The sequence below is a fragment of the Phalangium opilio genome, unplaced genomic scaffold, assembly GCF_054372755.1.
Source record: "Phalangium opilio isolate 3A_F unplaced genomic scaffold, DU_Popi_V2 ptg000014l_1, whole genome shotgun sequence".
NCBI classification, from domain to species: Eukaryota; Metazoa; Arthropoda; class Arachnida; order Opiliones; family Phalangiidae; genus Phalangium; species Phalangium opilio.
In genome coordinates, this window is record NW_028324149.1 from 176,670 (window position 1) to 193,198 (window position 16,529).

Sequence of the window (16,529 nt, forward strand, 5' to 3'; positions counted from 1 at the left end):
TTTTTTGCTATTTTATTGCCGCTCTGTTTATTTCTTCCAGTTTTAATTTAATTGAAGGAGATTTTTGAAGGCTTTCTTTTGAGCTTGACCTCAATTCTATAGTATACCTTTATTATTAATTTATTTTTTGACTTATCACTTATATTTAAGGTTCAAAATCGGGACAAATTTAAGAAAGATGCGAATTTTTAAGCATTTAGTTTCTATGAATTATTTCATAACATTTTTCAAATTATTTGCCAATTTACTTAAAATATTTATATAGAGAATAATCTGGGCTTCAAAATGAGTTAAAGAACGTCAAAATCGGTTTATAATTAACGAACGTAAAATTTTTCAAATATTGTCATACACCGGAGTATTGCAGGCAAATAGTTTTACAGGGGCTCATAGGAAATACATAATAGTTTTTACCCCTGTAAATTCGGCTTCTTCAATATTTATAAAATATCTTAAATTTCCATTTTAAATTGCATAAAGATGTTCTACAACTATAGTAACCAAAGTAATACACTTTTACGGTTCATTTATTCAAAGAAATACACTATAATTATAATGAGACAGAAACAAAAAAATTTAAAACGTTATTTATTTTGGTGGAGAGAAACGTTAAGGTATCTATACTTTTTTTTTTCCAATTACTAAATCCTAAATTCATTAAAACATCTCGGAGTTATTAATTCTTAACCTCTCTAATTTTTAGTATTTAATGAACCCTCGTGTTTAACGAAGCAAACGTCTTTTCTTGGATCTTAACGGTTCAATAAGAAGTTTCGTGAAAAGGGAGGGAATAAATGAATAAAAACAAAAATACTTTTAAGATCTAAGAAAAAAAAAGGAAAAATTGTTGTAGACCAAAACTGCCGAGTTTTTCAAATAATTAATGAAAATTCCTTAAGGGCAATTTAATTATTATAAGAAATGCGTAGCTTCGTTTGTATTTCTATAAATAACGCTGTGATTATGATTTAATTTAATAATTAACGAAGTTAATCTTAGCGTCACCCGGGTTTGAACCCGTGACCTTCCACGCAGTAACGTGGAGATTACTTTATACTGGCTATATTATAAACCAAGGATGATTGAGAACGGAGTTGATATAAGAAGAGTGTTTTAAAATTGAATAAAGGTATTAGACTCCAGGGAAATCTATAGAATACGCGTATTTCAATTACTACATACTTTAAAAACAAACATATCAAACCCTATTGTTTATTTACCAAATGTTTAGTTAAAATATACGTCCCAAAAACCAATTAAAATATTTATAAACTCCAATAGCTCTTTGCACGTTAGAGTAGAAAATTAACCAACAAAAAGGTGGCTATACTTTGTTATCCTAATTTTTGTTCGCTGACAGCTGGCCTATCGCTTAAAGGAAAAATGTCCCTTCGCAGTTTATACCTTGTATAGAATTTTATCACACTGGTTCGGAGGAATACTTTGGCTAAGCCTTTGCAGCTTTAATTTCGCTTTCTGGTAGAGTGAGTCGCGTGCACTCTTCAAAAATCGATCTGGCAATTAGCTTCTTTTGTTTTCTTAAGCGAATTCCCAGCACAGAGAGTCGCTGGTACCGAGAAGAACGTTATGAAAACGTCCCCGTAATAGACTTTATGAACTTCGCTAAGCCCAGAATCCCTAAATCGATTCCCACCCCGGGTTATTTTTAAACCACGCGTAGGAGAGAGTGAGTGAGAGAGAAAGAGAGAGCGCCCGGCTTAAGGCGAGCCGAGTGCTAGAAGTCAAATTTTTGAAACTCTTAGATATGCCATATTTTTCTTCTAATTTTTCAAACAATGGAAAGCAATTCTTTTAGGCGTTTAACTTATGGAGATGTTTGTTTTTAATCGATTAAAAATATAATAACTGAGACAAAAAATATTTCGTCGCAAACACGGGATTATAGTTTTAAAGGTTAGAGCTACAGAAATTAGTTCTTAATCGATTAAAAATTTAATTGATAAGACTAAACATATTTCGATTAAACTAGTTTGAAAAAGTTTCTGAAGATGTTTTGAAATAACCGGGAGTTTCACCGATTATAACTTACTATATTTCGATTAGATTAGTTTTTTCTGATGAAGATAACTTTTAATCGATTATAACTTTATAAAAACTTAGTTAAGTTACTTCTCTCAAAGTCCAGCTATATTTATGTTAAATTTATTTGTTTCGAAAGAATCTACAGCCTTCTTACAGATAAGTTTATTTTATTATATATATTTATATTTTCCCTAAGCCTAGCTGCAGAAAGAAAAACACTTTAATTAAATTTGACATTATCTCTTGTTGGAGATTTGGAAACTGTCGGGCGCGGCGCTTTCCTGGTGTCGTACAAAAATCAAGGATAGTAAACTGTACTCTTAAAGCAGAGACGAATGGTGGTATGAGGTCATGAATTCGAAATGTCGTCTGGCTCTCTCTCTCTCTTAGGCCTTTGTAGCTGCCGGACCATTACGCTTGATTTTACTAATTAAATGGAGAAGTTTTTGGTCGTCGGGGAGTGTTCTTGCTTGAATGAATACACCATAAGAAAAATGCACCCGATAAGGAAGGGCTATCACCGCCCCTGTACCAACTTACCCATGAATAAAACATACAAATTTTCCGTCCTGATATAATTTTTGTTAAAACCTTTTCGTTAAGCCTTGGTTTTAGGGCCTTTGCGCCCTTTTTTTTCCCTCTCTCCCTCTCTTAAAAGATAAAGATGTTCACGTTCGCGTTTAGGGTTTTCCCGAACAACTGGTATAATTAATTATGGAACTTTTTATGCCTACAAGTTGCTAACATAGAACCAAGCGTATAATAACAATGTGGAGAATTTAAAGATTTATATATATACTTTGTTTACCGTTTATTTACAGTGTAAATAAAATGAACCGCGTTAATGAAGAATGTTTATTTTAGTGAGTTTAATTGTTTTTTGTTTTTTTTTTTAAAGAGGTGTAATGGAAGCTTGGACGTTATTAATAAGGGATATATCATTGGATTGGTAGTTTTTAATGCGATTAAGTTTAATTAGGATTAAATAATAAAGATGGTACTTACGTCGACCCTGATCCCGGGCATCGGTAGATAGTGTGTTGGCGGATAATTGGTCGGTACATATCGGTAGAATTCCGCGTCATTTTTGTACCATTTGACCGCGTAGAGTTTTTGATTTTCCAAATCGAAACTACAAGTTAACTCGACCGACTCTCCCACCACTGTCGGAGAAGGGACGTCTAACATGACTAGGCGAAGAGATGTTCCTAGAGGAAAAACGGGATCAAAAAAGAGAAACCATATTTATTACCAGTAAAGAACCAAAAGGAAAGCGCTAGTTGTCAAAAATATCGAACTCTCAGGGAAAGTATCACGAGATAGAGTGAATCTAGGGTTGCAAAACAACGATAATTAGAACGATATCGATTCTTAATTAAGAAAGTTATGAAAATTTCAGTGAAAATTGTGACATAACTGATTATCACTGACTTGACAGAATCCTATTACAAAGGCTGAGATGTGATTTTGGGTTACAAAATTAAAAATAAAGCTTAATTAAAATCTGTTAAAATTTTAAGAAATTATGAGAATTTTTTTGCAAATTTTGACATCAATAACAGAACCCCAACTCGCCATCGCTTCAAAAATGTTTAAAATTCCGTAACTTTTTTAAAAACAGTCCGATTTGACTAAAATCAATTTCATTTCAAAGCAGGCAACGCGTTGTATATCGTAAGGTAATTATATTTTCCCTTTACGAATTCTTTTACGACTCGTGGGACTTTACCTTTAAATTGAAAAAGTAGAAAATAAGAAAATCAATATTTTTCAATCGGACTCTGCCGACGAGAAAGAGGTTTTTCAGAGATGTGTGTGTGTGGGGAGATGGGGAGAAGGGGGGATCTGAAAATCATTCTGCACGGTTATTTTTCACTCGGTTGGAAACTGAGATTTAAGGGTTCCGAAATCCTATATTACAAAGTACTTCAGCCTACCCATAGTCCTCTTGTATTTATATATAGATTTTTATTATAGTGGCCTGAAACGCTCCAAAACGAAACGTTTTCTGTCACGGTATATGCCACTCCCACTTTCCTACAAACCTTACTTACTATCAAGAGTATATATTCTTCTATTGGAAGATGAAATTAATTTCGTTTTTCTCGACCGCCATTTTATTTTTTATACAAGTGGGTATAACTACTGATGGGTTTACGAGTAAGTTTAGCCGTTGATCACGTGACAGATCTTTGTTTTAATTAATGCCACTCCATTCTTAATCATAAAAAACAACACACATAAAATATTTAAACTGTAGCAGTGAACAATTTGCTGGCACGGAAATTCTCGTGTTTGACCCTTGACCACGCCTTTATTGTAATTAGGTTAATATTTAAAGTTACAAACCAAATCCTGTCACAGTGTTACAAACAGACAGAAAATGCAAAGTCCTTTTTATTCTAGTAATGAACTACTGCTCAAAAAACTTGAAATTGAATCCTTTGAAATATAATCAGACCGTCAGATTCACGCACATTTTGATCGCCATTTTTATTCCAAAATAGCCACCAATTTTAACCAAAATTTACACAGATCTACGATGAAATTTACTAAACGTATATACGAAATTTACGTAAATCTTTTTCGAATGCACGAAAGTAATTAGGGTTTTATTGCGACTTGATATATTCAAGATGAGTCGATATTAACTCACTAATACACTATATATACTCTTGCTACTACAAGGCCAGTATCCCATTCGAGAAACCCTAGGATTTGATGACAGTAACAGATTTTTCACGAGAGAAACGGAGAGAAATTTGGTTTTATACTTTACTTTCGCGGACAAATAAATGGGAAAAACCTGATTTTTTTTTTCAAGGCAGCCATACTGTTGGACGTACGCTTCCATCTTATTTAAGGTCCGTTCGTTCGTCCCTGGATCTGACACTTTTTTCTCCTATAAAAGTCCAAAACTTATAGCTGTATCTAACCAGTCCGGGACTCCTGGCCGGGGTCGCTAACCGGACGTACGTTGGACCTCTTTTTTTTTGTAATAGAAATGACAAACTGAGTACGGATAAAGCTTCAGGATTTCGGCGTGGTTAAGTTTCTCCTTTTTAACCCGTTCAATTTTAGGGTTTATTGGGGTCAGCCTTTACGGCGGGGTGTGTTAAGGATCAAGGAGTTATAGACAGACTTTTTAGGACGTCAGAACTCTGGTAAATTTTTTAACATTCTCTCCATAGGTTTAACCATAAGCATATCAAACCACCCGTAAGCGTGAATTCACAACATGATTACGGGTAATCACCATTGTACAAGGGATCCAGAGAGAAATTTGAGGTTCTACGCCACCTAGAGGGAAAACGAAGCAATTCTCTCCTTCCCAATTCCCCCTACCACCTTATAACCCGGAAATCTAAGCAGTCGTCTGCTTCTGCAATAAATGGCAGCGGTAATCGGTTTAGTACGGGCTTTTAAGACTTAAGTTGTTTAAGATTAGGAACAGCAAATTATCTCGAATTTTTAAAGAAAATGGGAAAAACTCTTAGTGATGAGTGTACACAGTACAACTGGTTTCTTATGAATAGGATAAGTACAAAAGAGAAAAGTGTAGGTTTCCGCATGCCTTTTTTTTTTATTAAAAAATATATGGACCTTGTGGGCTTGGCTTTGCGCCTGCCTCGGGCCCTTCCGCATGCCTTTATTACGCGAACTTCAAAATCCACGTTTTAGCCCCACTAGCAGACGACAATGTTTGTTATGATTACAAGTATTAATAGAGGTAGAGCTTATAATAGGTAAGAATAAGATATATATTAATCCTTGTATTTATTCCCAAGCTTCCGGTAGCATCCCTTGCGCGATTTGAATAAAGTTTCCCTTTTGTGCCACCAGGAAGACTTGTCTCCCGAGTTTTACCTAGACAATGCCTGTGGCTAATTTCCCGACGATTCACGCTTACGGGTAGTTTGATATGCTTATGGTTTAACATGTATTTTTGGAGGTCATAACTCTGGTCAATTTCCTTTCAGAATGTTATAACCACATTTTTTAGCTTTCTAACGATATCAAGTTCTTGAGGTTACAACAATCAGGACCCGAGTAATTAAGCGAATTGTTCATAAACCTATTCTTTCGATAGAGGAAAGGTTTTTATAGATAAAATTGTACCAAGTACTTGGTCCTACATCAACTAGATCTCGAGATAGTAAGATTTTCGCACCACCCGTACCAGCCCAAATTTTTGTCTCTAATTGGAGTACAAAAATTCCAGATTATTTTAGTGGAATGAGGTGAGGTTTTCGATCGTGTCTCGATGAACTTGTTTAAACACTCGTCGCTCGATGCTCGTGCCGCGTATTCGCGTCGGGAAGGAAGACGAAGCCCTTTAGGCTATCCGGGTATTTCCGAGCAATAAAACGCTGGAAAGACGCTTCTAACCAAGCGAGTAGGTTCCGGGTTGGTTTTTATCCAAACGGCTATGCCTAGTTTCCTTCCCGAAGTAGCTTATACACCTCCCCATCCAACCATCCATCCATCCCTTTCCTTATTCTAATACACGGTCGGTATTGAATTTCGATATACTTCTTCCCTTTTCCGAAGAGAACCGGCGACCCCGCAACTCGGACGCGGACCTATAAGAGAAGTGTGTATTTGGTCGAGTCAACTGTTATCACTCGAGCTATACCGCCGCGCTCTCCCAATCTTCCCAAAACGAAACGTAACCGTACGAAACGCGTCCTTTGGATTTAAGGATGGTTTTTCTTCTCTCCAATCTACTGACGCGTGCTCTCGCGCTTCTTCATCTCTATCCATCCTTTGGGGGATTTTCACTATCGACCGTTGCCTGCTTCTCTTTCTTGTAAATACGCCGGTATAGCTACTTTATTGTTTGAAATATGTCTACAGAAAGGAATGTTTGGCGGTATATGAAATTTTTCAGAAAGAGTTACATTCAGAGTGGCTTAGGTATTTGTACTAAATTTGGTCCCTTCTTTAACTCTTTTCTCAGACTAGTATCTTTGGTCAGTATACTTTGGTCTAAAACAACGACGGAGTCCAGTTACTACTAGTGAAGGAGGAGAGAAAATCTGAGGATAAAAAATACACTCGAATATCCAAGCCATACTGTGGTATTCCTAAGGTTATTTGAAGTAGCGAAATAGTCTAGGAATTTTTATTGGATATGAGTTCAGCTTCTCTATTTTGATTGGTCAATATTTGAATTTGAGCTAAGGTATATTGGTTAGTTTCTAAGATGCAATATACTCACTCCATCGTGAAGATACATACAGACAGGAAGGTAAAATCAACAGAGACTTTCGGTAAACTTATGTATAAGATTATTATTATAAGTCTTTCATCGTCAAACTATGCTTTTTTTCGTCAATGAGTTTGTTTCGTTCGTTTTTATATACGTCAATCGCCAGTTAAGTCGATTATGAAAAATTATTCATTGGTCTTAAGCCTTGCCAACACCCTCTAAATATCCCCGCCCTGTTAAAAGTAAGTGTACGAAAAAGGTTTTAAAACTTTCAAAAAGTGAGATTAGAGCTAGCTGTGATGTAAATTGCCGGTAACAACCTATAGAAAAAGTTCAACTTCTAGAACGCCCGCATAGATATAAGAAATACGTAATAGTTTATACTTAAAACTTTCCTATAAAGGGTCATTCTAGAATTGTTTTCTTTTTATCCATTTCAAGAATTACACACTCCTACTACTACTTTTAGTTCTAATATCCATGAACTTAGTAAAAAAAGGGGGGCAGAGACGTGGAAAAAATTTGAATTGCTAACTTTATATATGATGTTGTTCGTTTGAGAATCGGTAATACAGTTTAAGGTAGACAAGGGCAATTTTCTAATCACCTTTCATCAGGGTATTCGTTTTATTTATGTTAATTCAAGCTGTAAACGCGAACAGACTTATGGGTACGTAAAAAGGCTTTTCATGGATTTTGATCAAGCTATATTGATTTTTTTTTACAACCTGGCGATGCTTTGAAAGCCAGGACCCATAGCCTAACTCTTTCACTAATAAGCTGTGAATAATTCTAGGACAACCGTTGCATCTATTACTTGTGTTGAGAGTTACTTTAATACAGAGTGTTCCGAAGTACAGGGGGGTCCACGAAAAATAAATTTTGAGTATAAAATGTTCAATGACATTTGGTCCAATGGTGAGTTATGATTCTGGAGTGTTTTACGGATGACCCGTTAATTATGGGGCATTATCCTTCAGTTTCTAATTTTAAATTAAGGGGTCTTCCCTAAAACACTCCAGAATTATGACTTGTAAATGGTGTCACTTGTCGCTAATTTCATAGCACTTTTTTGACTCAAAATTTGTTGCTCATAGAACCCTCCCACTGTACTTGGGTCCTATAATTACCATTTTGGGAACACCCTGTATTATTGTAATGGCCTCCCCGTTGCCCTAGAAACTCCTTCCGTACGTCTTTCTCTTCTTTAAAGGACGAGCACCCCCTGTCAGCCAAAAGGTGAATTAAAAAGAAAAAGGCTCCTTTAAATTCTAAAGACTTCAATCATTACTACTAACTCGATAGGAAAAATTTGCATCAATTTACAACGGTTTTTAAAATATCTTCGGTGTTTTTTTTTCTAGTGTATACACTTACCATTAAATTGAGTTAAAACCAATCCAATTCTGAAGGTAAATTAGAGTTCAATACATTATTTGAAGGACAAAATTGCTCACTTAGATAAAGTACTAGTTTTATTTATTTTTTGATATAAGTCAGCTAAATTTGCTAAGCCTTTGTTTTTGAATTTTCAAAGATAGAGTAATGGCACGTGATTTAGTGTATAAGGTTGGTTGCGCGTGAGGAATTAAGAACACGCTTTAGTTGTAGAGATACGAGTCTATTATTTTGGTTACACCAAGAAGTGATATCTAGTTTATTAGGGAGAAGGCATAAGATGCCTAAGTATTCGCGCCGTGCCATAGTCCCAGCCCCCCTTTCAAAATACAAGGGGGGACGTAAAAGAAGGCTAGGCTATTTCGCCTCTCCTCAGTCGGAAAATACGTAATTTTCGTTATTCGCGTCGCGCTGACGTGCACAGTTTTCAAGAACCAATGAGATGCTGGTTGTTATTTCGAGGCAGGGATTAACTCCGTTTGGACTGGAGATAAATTGGATGTGGCGAATTTATAGCTTCTCCCTATTAAACTAGATATCACTTCTTGGTTACATCTATAGTGTTTTTCATTTAATTTTCCTTTAAAGGAGTCTAACTTATATGGTGTAGATATATATTGACTTATGTTAGGAAATATGGCGCTGACGGTGTACGTCTAGGGTCATTTATTTCGCGCTTGGTTTCTGGTTTTCTAGACCGTTGGGTTATTCTCCGAATTTTTGTCCGCAATTACGTTCTTACTTCGTAAAATACTCCGTAATGGAGATTCTGAGTGTGTCATTACACTAATAATAGTTCTAGAATCTCGAGTAGTCTGCGCTACGGACGGTATGTATGTTACGCGATGCTCTTAGAGGCAAATTTATGTAAGACTTTAGCTATAATTTCGGGAGATTCTGCATGCGCTGGCAATACACCGCCGCGCCCACATAAGAAACTCTAGACGATAAAATGTTTCAACGTACGTACGCGAAGAACACGTTTAATATTAAGAATTTTCTCAGGAATCTTTTTGTCGCCCCCGTTGCCGTTTGGGAATTAAAGTCTGCTCTGCTGTTACTTGTAGAGAAAAAAATGTGTGTATATATAAAGGACGTGTATGGATATGATTTACATCGAGACGTTTTTTGCACGAGACTCGACTTGAATAAATTTAAACGACAAATATAATCTCAGCTGTATGGCGATTTTTTATTTTTACTTGTGCCATGGTGTCGCGTGGTTTCAAAAGGATTTTGCAGACCAAACAAACACTTATATTTGTTTGTTTCGCAGGATACTATCAATGGAAGAGTAACATCCCTATCAAACTGTGTGTACAATTAGAAATAGGCAATGAAGATGCGCATACGTTTTTTGTAGTTATCAATAACATGTATTATAAAATTAATAGTTATCGATTTTGTAAGGACAGAATTTGTCATATTTTTTTTTCGATAAGTTAGTTTTTGTTGCGACATAGCTCGTGGATCAGTTCTGAGGTGCACTGAGATAAAGTTGGTGTGCACTTTCAAGAGATAACGTAGTTTTTCAATTAATTTAGAGGCGTTAAGTTGATTAGCGGTTAAAGTCGTTGATTGAAATCAATTTTAAATGCTTGGTAAAATAAGGATATGCTTAAATCAACGCTTTTTAATTGTTCTTTTATTTGAAGAAGATCGAGTCACAAATTTCACTTCTTCGCCCATAGTCGTATATGTCGAGTGATAATTGAACTATTCATTCGATTAGTGAAATAAATGCCCATGCACTTTCAGAATATGCCTTCAACTTGCAATCATTAGTTCTCACTTTTTGGTTTGCCTTGATATATACGCGGACGTATTTCCAATTACTAAAATTCGCTAAATAACTCTTCCAGCGTAGAAAACTATAGCCAAGGCTTAAAAAAGGTAGAAGCGCATGCAGTTAAGTAGAGAAGGGGGAGGTGAAATGTAGGGGTTATACCAAACTAATTAGTGTCATTAGTCAAGTCGTGAGAGCGAAAACTATCTAGGGGTTCGGCCCTATTTCCGAAATCTTTCGACTCACTACCTCTACATTCTCTCTCTCTACATAGTATATTGTTCTATACAACTAACTGGTCTAGATATAGTCTTAAGTAGATTTAAATGGGCATGCATTGCTAGGCCTTGGTTTCCTTGGCAAAATGGGTTAAGCCTAGGTCTTTTCCCTGTTCTCCTTCAATCGGATACGCGGAATATATAAAAGGAAAAATGGAAATGCAGACTTTATAGGCAATGATTAACGCAATCTAAGTTTAACACGCGTCTTTCGTTCGTTCAAATTAATTTTGCGAGCCAAGGCTTAAGTATATGTTTCAAATTAGTGAGAGTATACTTTTAACTCTTTTTTTTTACTCTCGCTTTTGAAACTTTAGCGCGCGACGAAGCCGCTTGCTTTTGCAGATATATCCCGTCATTACAGAGAAAATGCGAGGCCGTTTTGATAGATGAAAGCTCGCAAGGAATCTATCTTGTTTTCAACGCGGAATCTCAACCGTTCCCTTCTTAAAGGGGTTGTAGAACCCAAGAATCTAACACTTTGTGACCGTAAATGTCGTTACTAATTATTTTTGACGAAATTGGAATTCTAGCAAGCGAGATAATGGTAATGACGTCGTAGTTGGTGGAGAGCTGGTAGCCAATAGAGGAAATAATTTAGCAATATGCTATGGACTGAAGATTGGGTTTTGGGTTGGAATAGGCTTACCAATCTTTGTGATCTAATCCATGATTTATTCATTGCCAATTTTAGCCTCTGACCCTGGTGTACCAGAACAGGATATGACGTAGGTCAGTTATTGAAAAGTGAAATAAACGAAAGGACTTTAATTGATTCTAAAAATTAAAAAAATACAATATACCAAACAGCCAGATATATTTCAGGAATAACAGTGTTACAGTCCCTTTAACTTAGAGAGGATATGGATAGGATTGGTAGAGAAAGGAAGCGTAGCCATTACCGACTTCTGCAACCCTCCTTCGGTTTTAATGGCCATGTTCACATTATTACTATCTTATCTCTTGGACGTAACGCTTTAGTATAAGGCGGATCAGGCTTGTACGGTTTGAACACGACTTTCTATACGAATCTCAAGATGGTACACAAAAGGTCCCGATGATGGTTCTCCCTTTACGCGCCCGTCATCTAGGTCGGGTTCGGCCGAATGGAATTTCGAATTTGAGAGAGCGAGTACGCTTTATATTCTAGTCGAATCGGACAGAGAATTTCTGCTATATGTATTATGCGACCCTATGACGTTAAGGGGGGGGGGAGAGAATTCTTGGCAAGTTATACCATACTGTATGACGTTAGAGGATAGCGACCTCACAAGGACCAGACCCTATAGGTTTATCATCGTAAGTCTTCAATTGTTTAGTGACCAATTATCAATGAAGCTGTTTAGTTTTACGGATTTTGGATAAACTTCGGGACAATAGGAACATAATTCGTCGCGATAGATCAAATTATCTGTGTTATATTAATTAATGAAGAGCTAGACTTTAAATTAGAGAGTTTAAGGAATTGACCGGAAAAACGTGATTTTTAGCATCAGGCAGTTTTAGTGAAATATATACTTTACAGTTTGAATGGCGCGAGAAAACATGTTTCACTTGCTGTTCAATTTTTCTTTATAATTAAGCTTAACGCGTGTAAGTTCTTAAGAAATTTAAACTTAACGTCATTTTAAACTGGCTGTATTTTGCGAATACGACTCTAGACTTTAAGTTTGCGGTATCCTATGGATTGAAAGAGACTTAGACGATGATAATCTTAAGCTTATAACAAGAAGGAGTAGGGTGGGCCAACGACCTAGTACCATGAAGAGGGGGCAAAGAGAAAGGGACCATCTCTTTTGATAGGAAACTGACAGTATCACCTGCGAAAATCAGTCTTTCCCAGTCGCCCACGCACCACTCCCTATTCCGTTCCCATCACGCGGCGTCCTCTCTCTCTCCTTCGCTCCTTCGCTCTGTGTGCTTCTCCGACTTTGATTTCCTTTTTGTCATTTTACTACTATAGCAATCGAAATTGAGCTCGGGTTGGGTTGCCAGCCGTCCAGGCTTGGTGTGGGGGTGGATCTGATTTGATCTATTGGGGACTGAGGACTCGTAGTCCGACGCTCTTTCAACGACCATGGACGCGTGCTGAGCTATTGTCAGTCGTCTATTACACGAACGAGGATTGAACCCGGATACCCTCGCTCCCCTAAGCGCTATTAGACGTTCCTTAAGCGGAGTAAACCGCTTTGTCACGTCGTAACTCGATCTTTACAACATTTCCAGAGAAATCCCTTTTGTCCTAATTGTCCACTATACAAGTGTGGTATTTCGAGAAGTGGGCGGGTATTCTATTAGGTACATGAGGTCCTATTTCAGTTTGTGTCAAATTCGCGGTTTCTTGTATCATCGTATGCCATAACGTTCAAGATTTTGAAAATAGCTCATCTAAGAAAACTTAATTGTACCTAAGGCTAGAAACAGCAACCTGACCCACTCCATTGAACCTTTCCCAAGCCTCAGCCAATCCTAAGCCTAATCTAACCCTAACTATGACACCATAAACACAAATGAGGGTTCAGGTTGTTCTCTTGTCCCCGTACAAAAGTTCATTTACTACGGAAGCAACGCTTGAACCATGGTGGCGTCTCTTAAGTATTATCGTGGTACTATGAAGATTCTCAGGGGGTTGCTTTCACGTTTTCCCTACTTCTAGTGATTTGGATCTGATGGTACGTAAGCCGAGTGGAGTGAGTGGATTATTCAGGAAGATGATGACATTTTTAATGGGATTTGTGCTCCGTACCTTTTAGGCCTTTGCGTGTATGAGGGACAACAATAGTTTCGTTCTTGTATTCTCTCTCGGAAGAGGTCCGGGGTCAACCCCCCTGACTCTTTGATTTGAAGGAATCATTGGGGGAGATTAGTGTCGTGGTTACATTACGCTACACGAAGAAAGGTCGACTTGGGGTTGCCGGCTTCCCCTACCCTCCCCTAATCTCATTTCGAAATGTAATGGGGTTTTTATATGTATCTATAACTTATCTAGCTAGGTCCAAATCGCCGCTGGGAGCTCGGGATTAGGTTTTTTTACTACTATGAATATCTTGGCATATGTTCTTTGAAGCTAAGCCTAAATTTACATGCCTCTTGTCCTTTAAAACTCGAAACTTTTGCGTCTAATTTTGCTTTAAAGCTAAGACAAAAATATACGTGAGACTTGACCTTTAAGACTGGAACAAAATTTACATGAGACTCGTCCTTTAAGTCTAGGAAAAAATTTACGCCAGGGGAAACCTAGCACTCGGTTCCATTTTAGTAATATATTTAAGAAAAAAAAATTAAATGAGTAATAATTAAATATATAATTATACTATAATAATTATAATTTGCTAAATTTATTAAAATAATTCAAGTGTCTTTTTTAACAGCGTAATTCGAAATTTTCCATTTAATATTTTGTTTCGAAATTTGGCATTTTTAAGTCCGTTTTTTCAGACTTTGACCCCGTCGAGTTTTTTCATTTCCGTTTTTATCCGTTTTGTCGCCCCCCCCTTAAATAATGACTCATTGTAGTCTTCGCTTTCATACTGTGAAAAGAAGCTGCATTCACGTCTGCGCTAATTTTTGCTATAATTAATTGGTAATTACATAAACTAAGCCCTTTAATTATAAAATTAGATTATGAAATTTCCGTGTAATATTTAATGTGTATTAACCCGCAATTAAATCTTTTTAATTTCAGTATTTTTCGAAAAAAAAAGAGCTAAGGCCACCAATGCGGTGGTTTGAATAATAGTGGAATAGACCTCGTTATAGCAACTCGTGGGTATTCGATAATTATATTGGACATTTTTAATTGGTAAGCTAAATATTGCTTTTAATTTAATCTTAATTATGGACCTACCTAAGGGCAATTTATAAGTCTAGAAAACGGAAACCTCAAATTGAACGTAACTAAACCTATTTCAAACCTTACCTAATGTAACGCATCTTAAACACAGTAGGGGTTATAGTACGATGTGAGGTATACCCAAAAGCCAATTTACGCTCGCGCGCCTTGCTTCATTCGAAGTGGTCTATTTCTGGTACCGTAACCCATGCAGGACCCCTCCTGGTATTGGAAAAGATTGAAGGGCTTAGGTTTCCTGCGCCCAAAAATATTTACGATCAGGGGGGTTTAAATCTTACGGCGGATTCTTCGGTAAGGATCTAGCGTTACCTAGAAAAGCCTCTTTTACAACTCTAGAGCTCAAATCCCGTGAGCCTACGGGGGCTCCCACCTGCCCTAGAAACAACCCCTTATCTAGAACCGGTGAACCCATTTCATGTAGCTAAGCCTTGGATATAGGCGAAATACCCAAGCATTATTGGACGGAAGAAGCTTCGAGGGTATACCCTAGCTGCAGTTTCTACTTTGTAAATTCAAAGAAATTTTAAAGCCTATTTTCAGGGAGTTATAGAACAAACAAAAACTATCCATGGTTTAAGTACAGGGTGGAAACCCTCCACCAGTCCAGATCCTTCTTACTATGCGCATTAGCACGGTTTGTAGCGTTGCGATTTTTCAGACTGATAGACTAAGTAACGCTCTATGTTTAGTAATCTTATGCAGGGATAATTTATGCAAGATTTACTGGAGCTGGTTGAGAAACTAAATGAGTAGTCGAAATACCGTTAATAGAGCTTTTTCAAGGTTAAATATAGTCTGGTATGTGCACAATCTAAAGACTTTGGATGATCCACGTACCCAAACCTGGCAGACGATACTGCGCCATGTTTCTACACTGTATATAGTTTTATATCGTCAAACTGTTTTCAATATGTCACGTATAATTAATTATCCATTGAAAGTTTCAAAGCAAAAGAGGCCTAGCCTAAAGGTCTATTTAATTAGGCATTTTTTCATTTTAATTTCTCGTTCACTAGCTCAATTGATTAAACAATTTCAATCGAACTATAGGCCTTTAATGTAAACACGACTTCATTCGCGACAAACTCGTGCATGAATTTTGTCTTTTCACTAAATTAGTACATCTCGTCTATGGCCATTCGGTATAAGAGCGTTAATTTAGTCTTATTTCTCGTTGAATATTACGAGACTCGGCTACCGCTACACTTAACTTCCAACAACCCAGATTGCAGCCAAATATAGGAAGTTAAAGCTACAGAACGCTGCCTAGTCGTCGTGTTTGCGGACGCCTTGCTCGCGGCTTTAGGGTCATTAAGGGTAAGGTAGGGGGAAAAGGTGGAAGGGCAAGAAGGATCTGGCGTAGTTGACACAAGAAAGAAAATTATTTCTGAACACGCGAATATTTCTCTTTTATGTTTTTAAACATAGGTATATGGGTCGGCTTTTTGTCGCGTTTCCCCTGGAAACGGACGCGGAAAAGCAGCCTAGAAATCAAGCAATCTCGGTACGTCAATACGCGACGCGGATATAAATGCGCGTATAGTTGTAGGCGGGGTTCTATATTTGTTTGCACCCTTGGTTTGCTACAGGTGTATATAATGTACAGATATGTCTATAGGCCTATAAGTAAAAGTCCTGATTGATAATCAACGCCCAGCAGCCAAATTACTCTTAAGTTGTATATGTTCCATAAGTATGAGACTTAATATGCTTCGTAATGCTACTGAGAAACTCACAGCTCGAGCTAGTTCGAGAACGACAAGCGATAATTGACTACTCGGTTAGTTTTGCAGTTCATCTTCCTATTTAGTTTGTACTAAGCCGTTGACAGCAGCGCCTCACCAGGCGTCGCTTTACGAGAATCTATGACCTACGTTACTTAATGACAAGCTCCAGTTTGTAAACAGTGACAAACTTATGGGACATACCTTTCCCAATCCGTTATTACATCTTGAAATT

At 37.1% G+C, this 16,529-nt stretch overlaps 1 protein-coding gene across 4 annotated transcripts in view; it reads right to left on the reverse strand.

Moving 5' to 3' along the window:
* The window catches only part of LOC149704933 (uncharacterized), an 81,171-nt gene that overhangs the window by 17,379 nt on the left and 47,263 nt on the right, over window positions 1-16,529 (reverse strand). For all 4 annotated transcript variants that reach the window (XM_089865068.1, XM_089865065.1, XM_089865067.1 and 1 more), the window contains exon 3: window positions 3,049-3,251. In XM_089865068.1, the coding sequence (XP_089721194.1) occupies window positions 3,049-3,251 (203 nt within the window). The remainder of the gene's footprint in view (window positions 1-3,048; window positions 3,252-16,529) is intronic.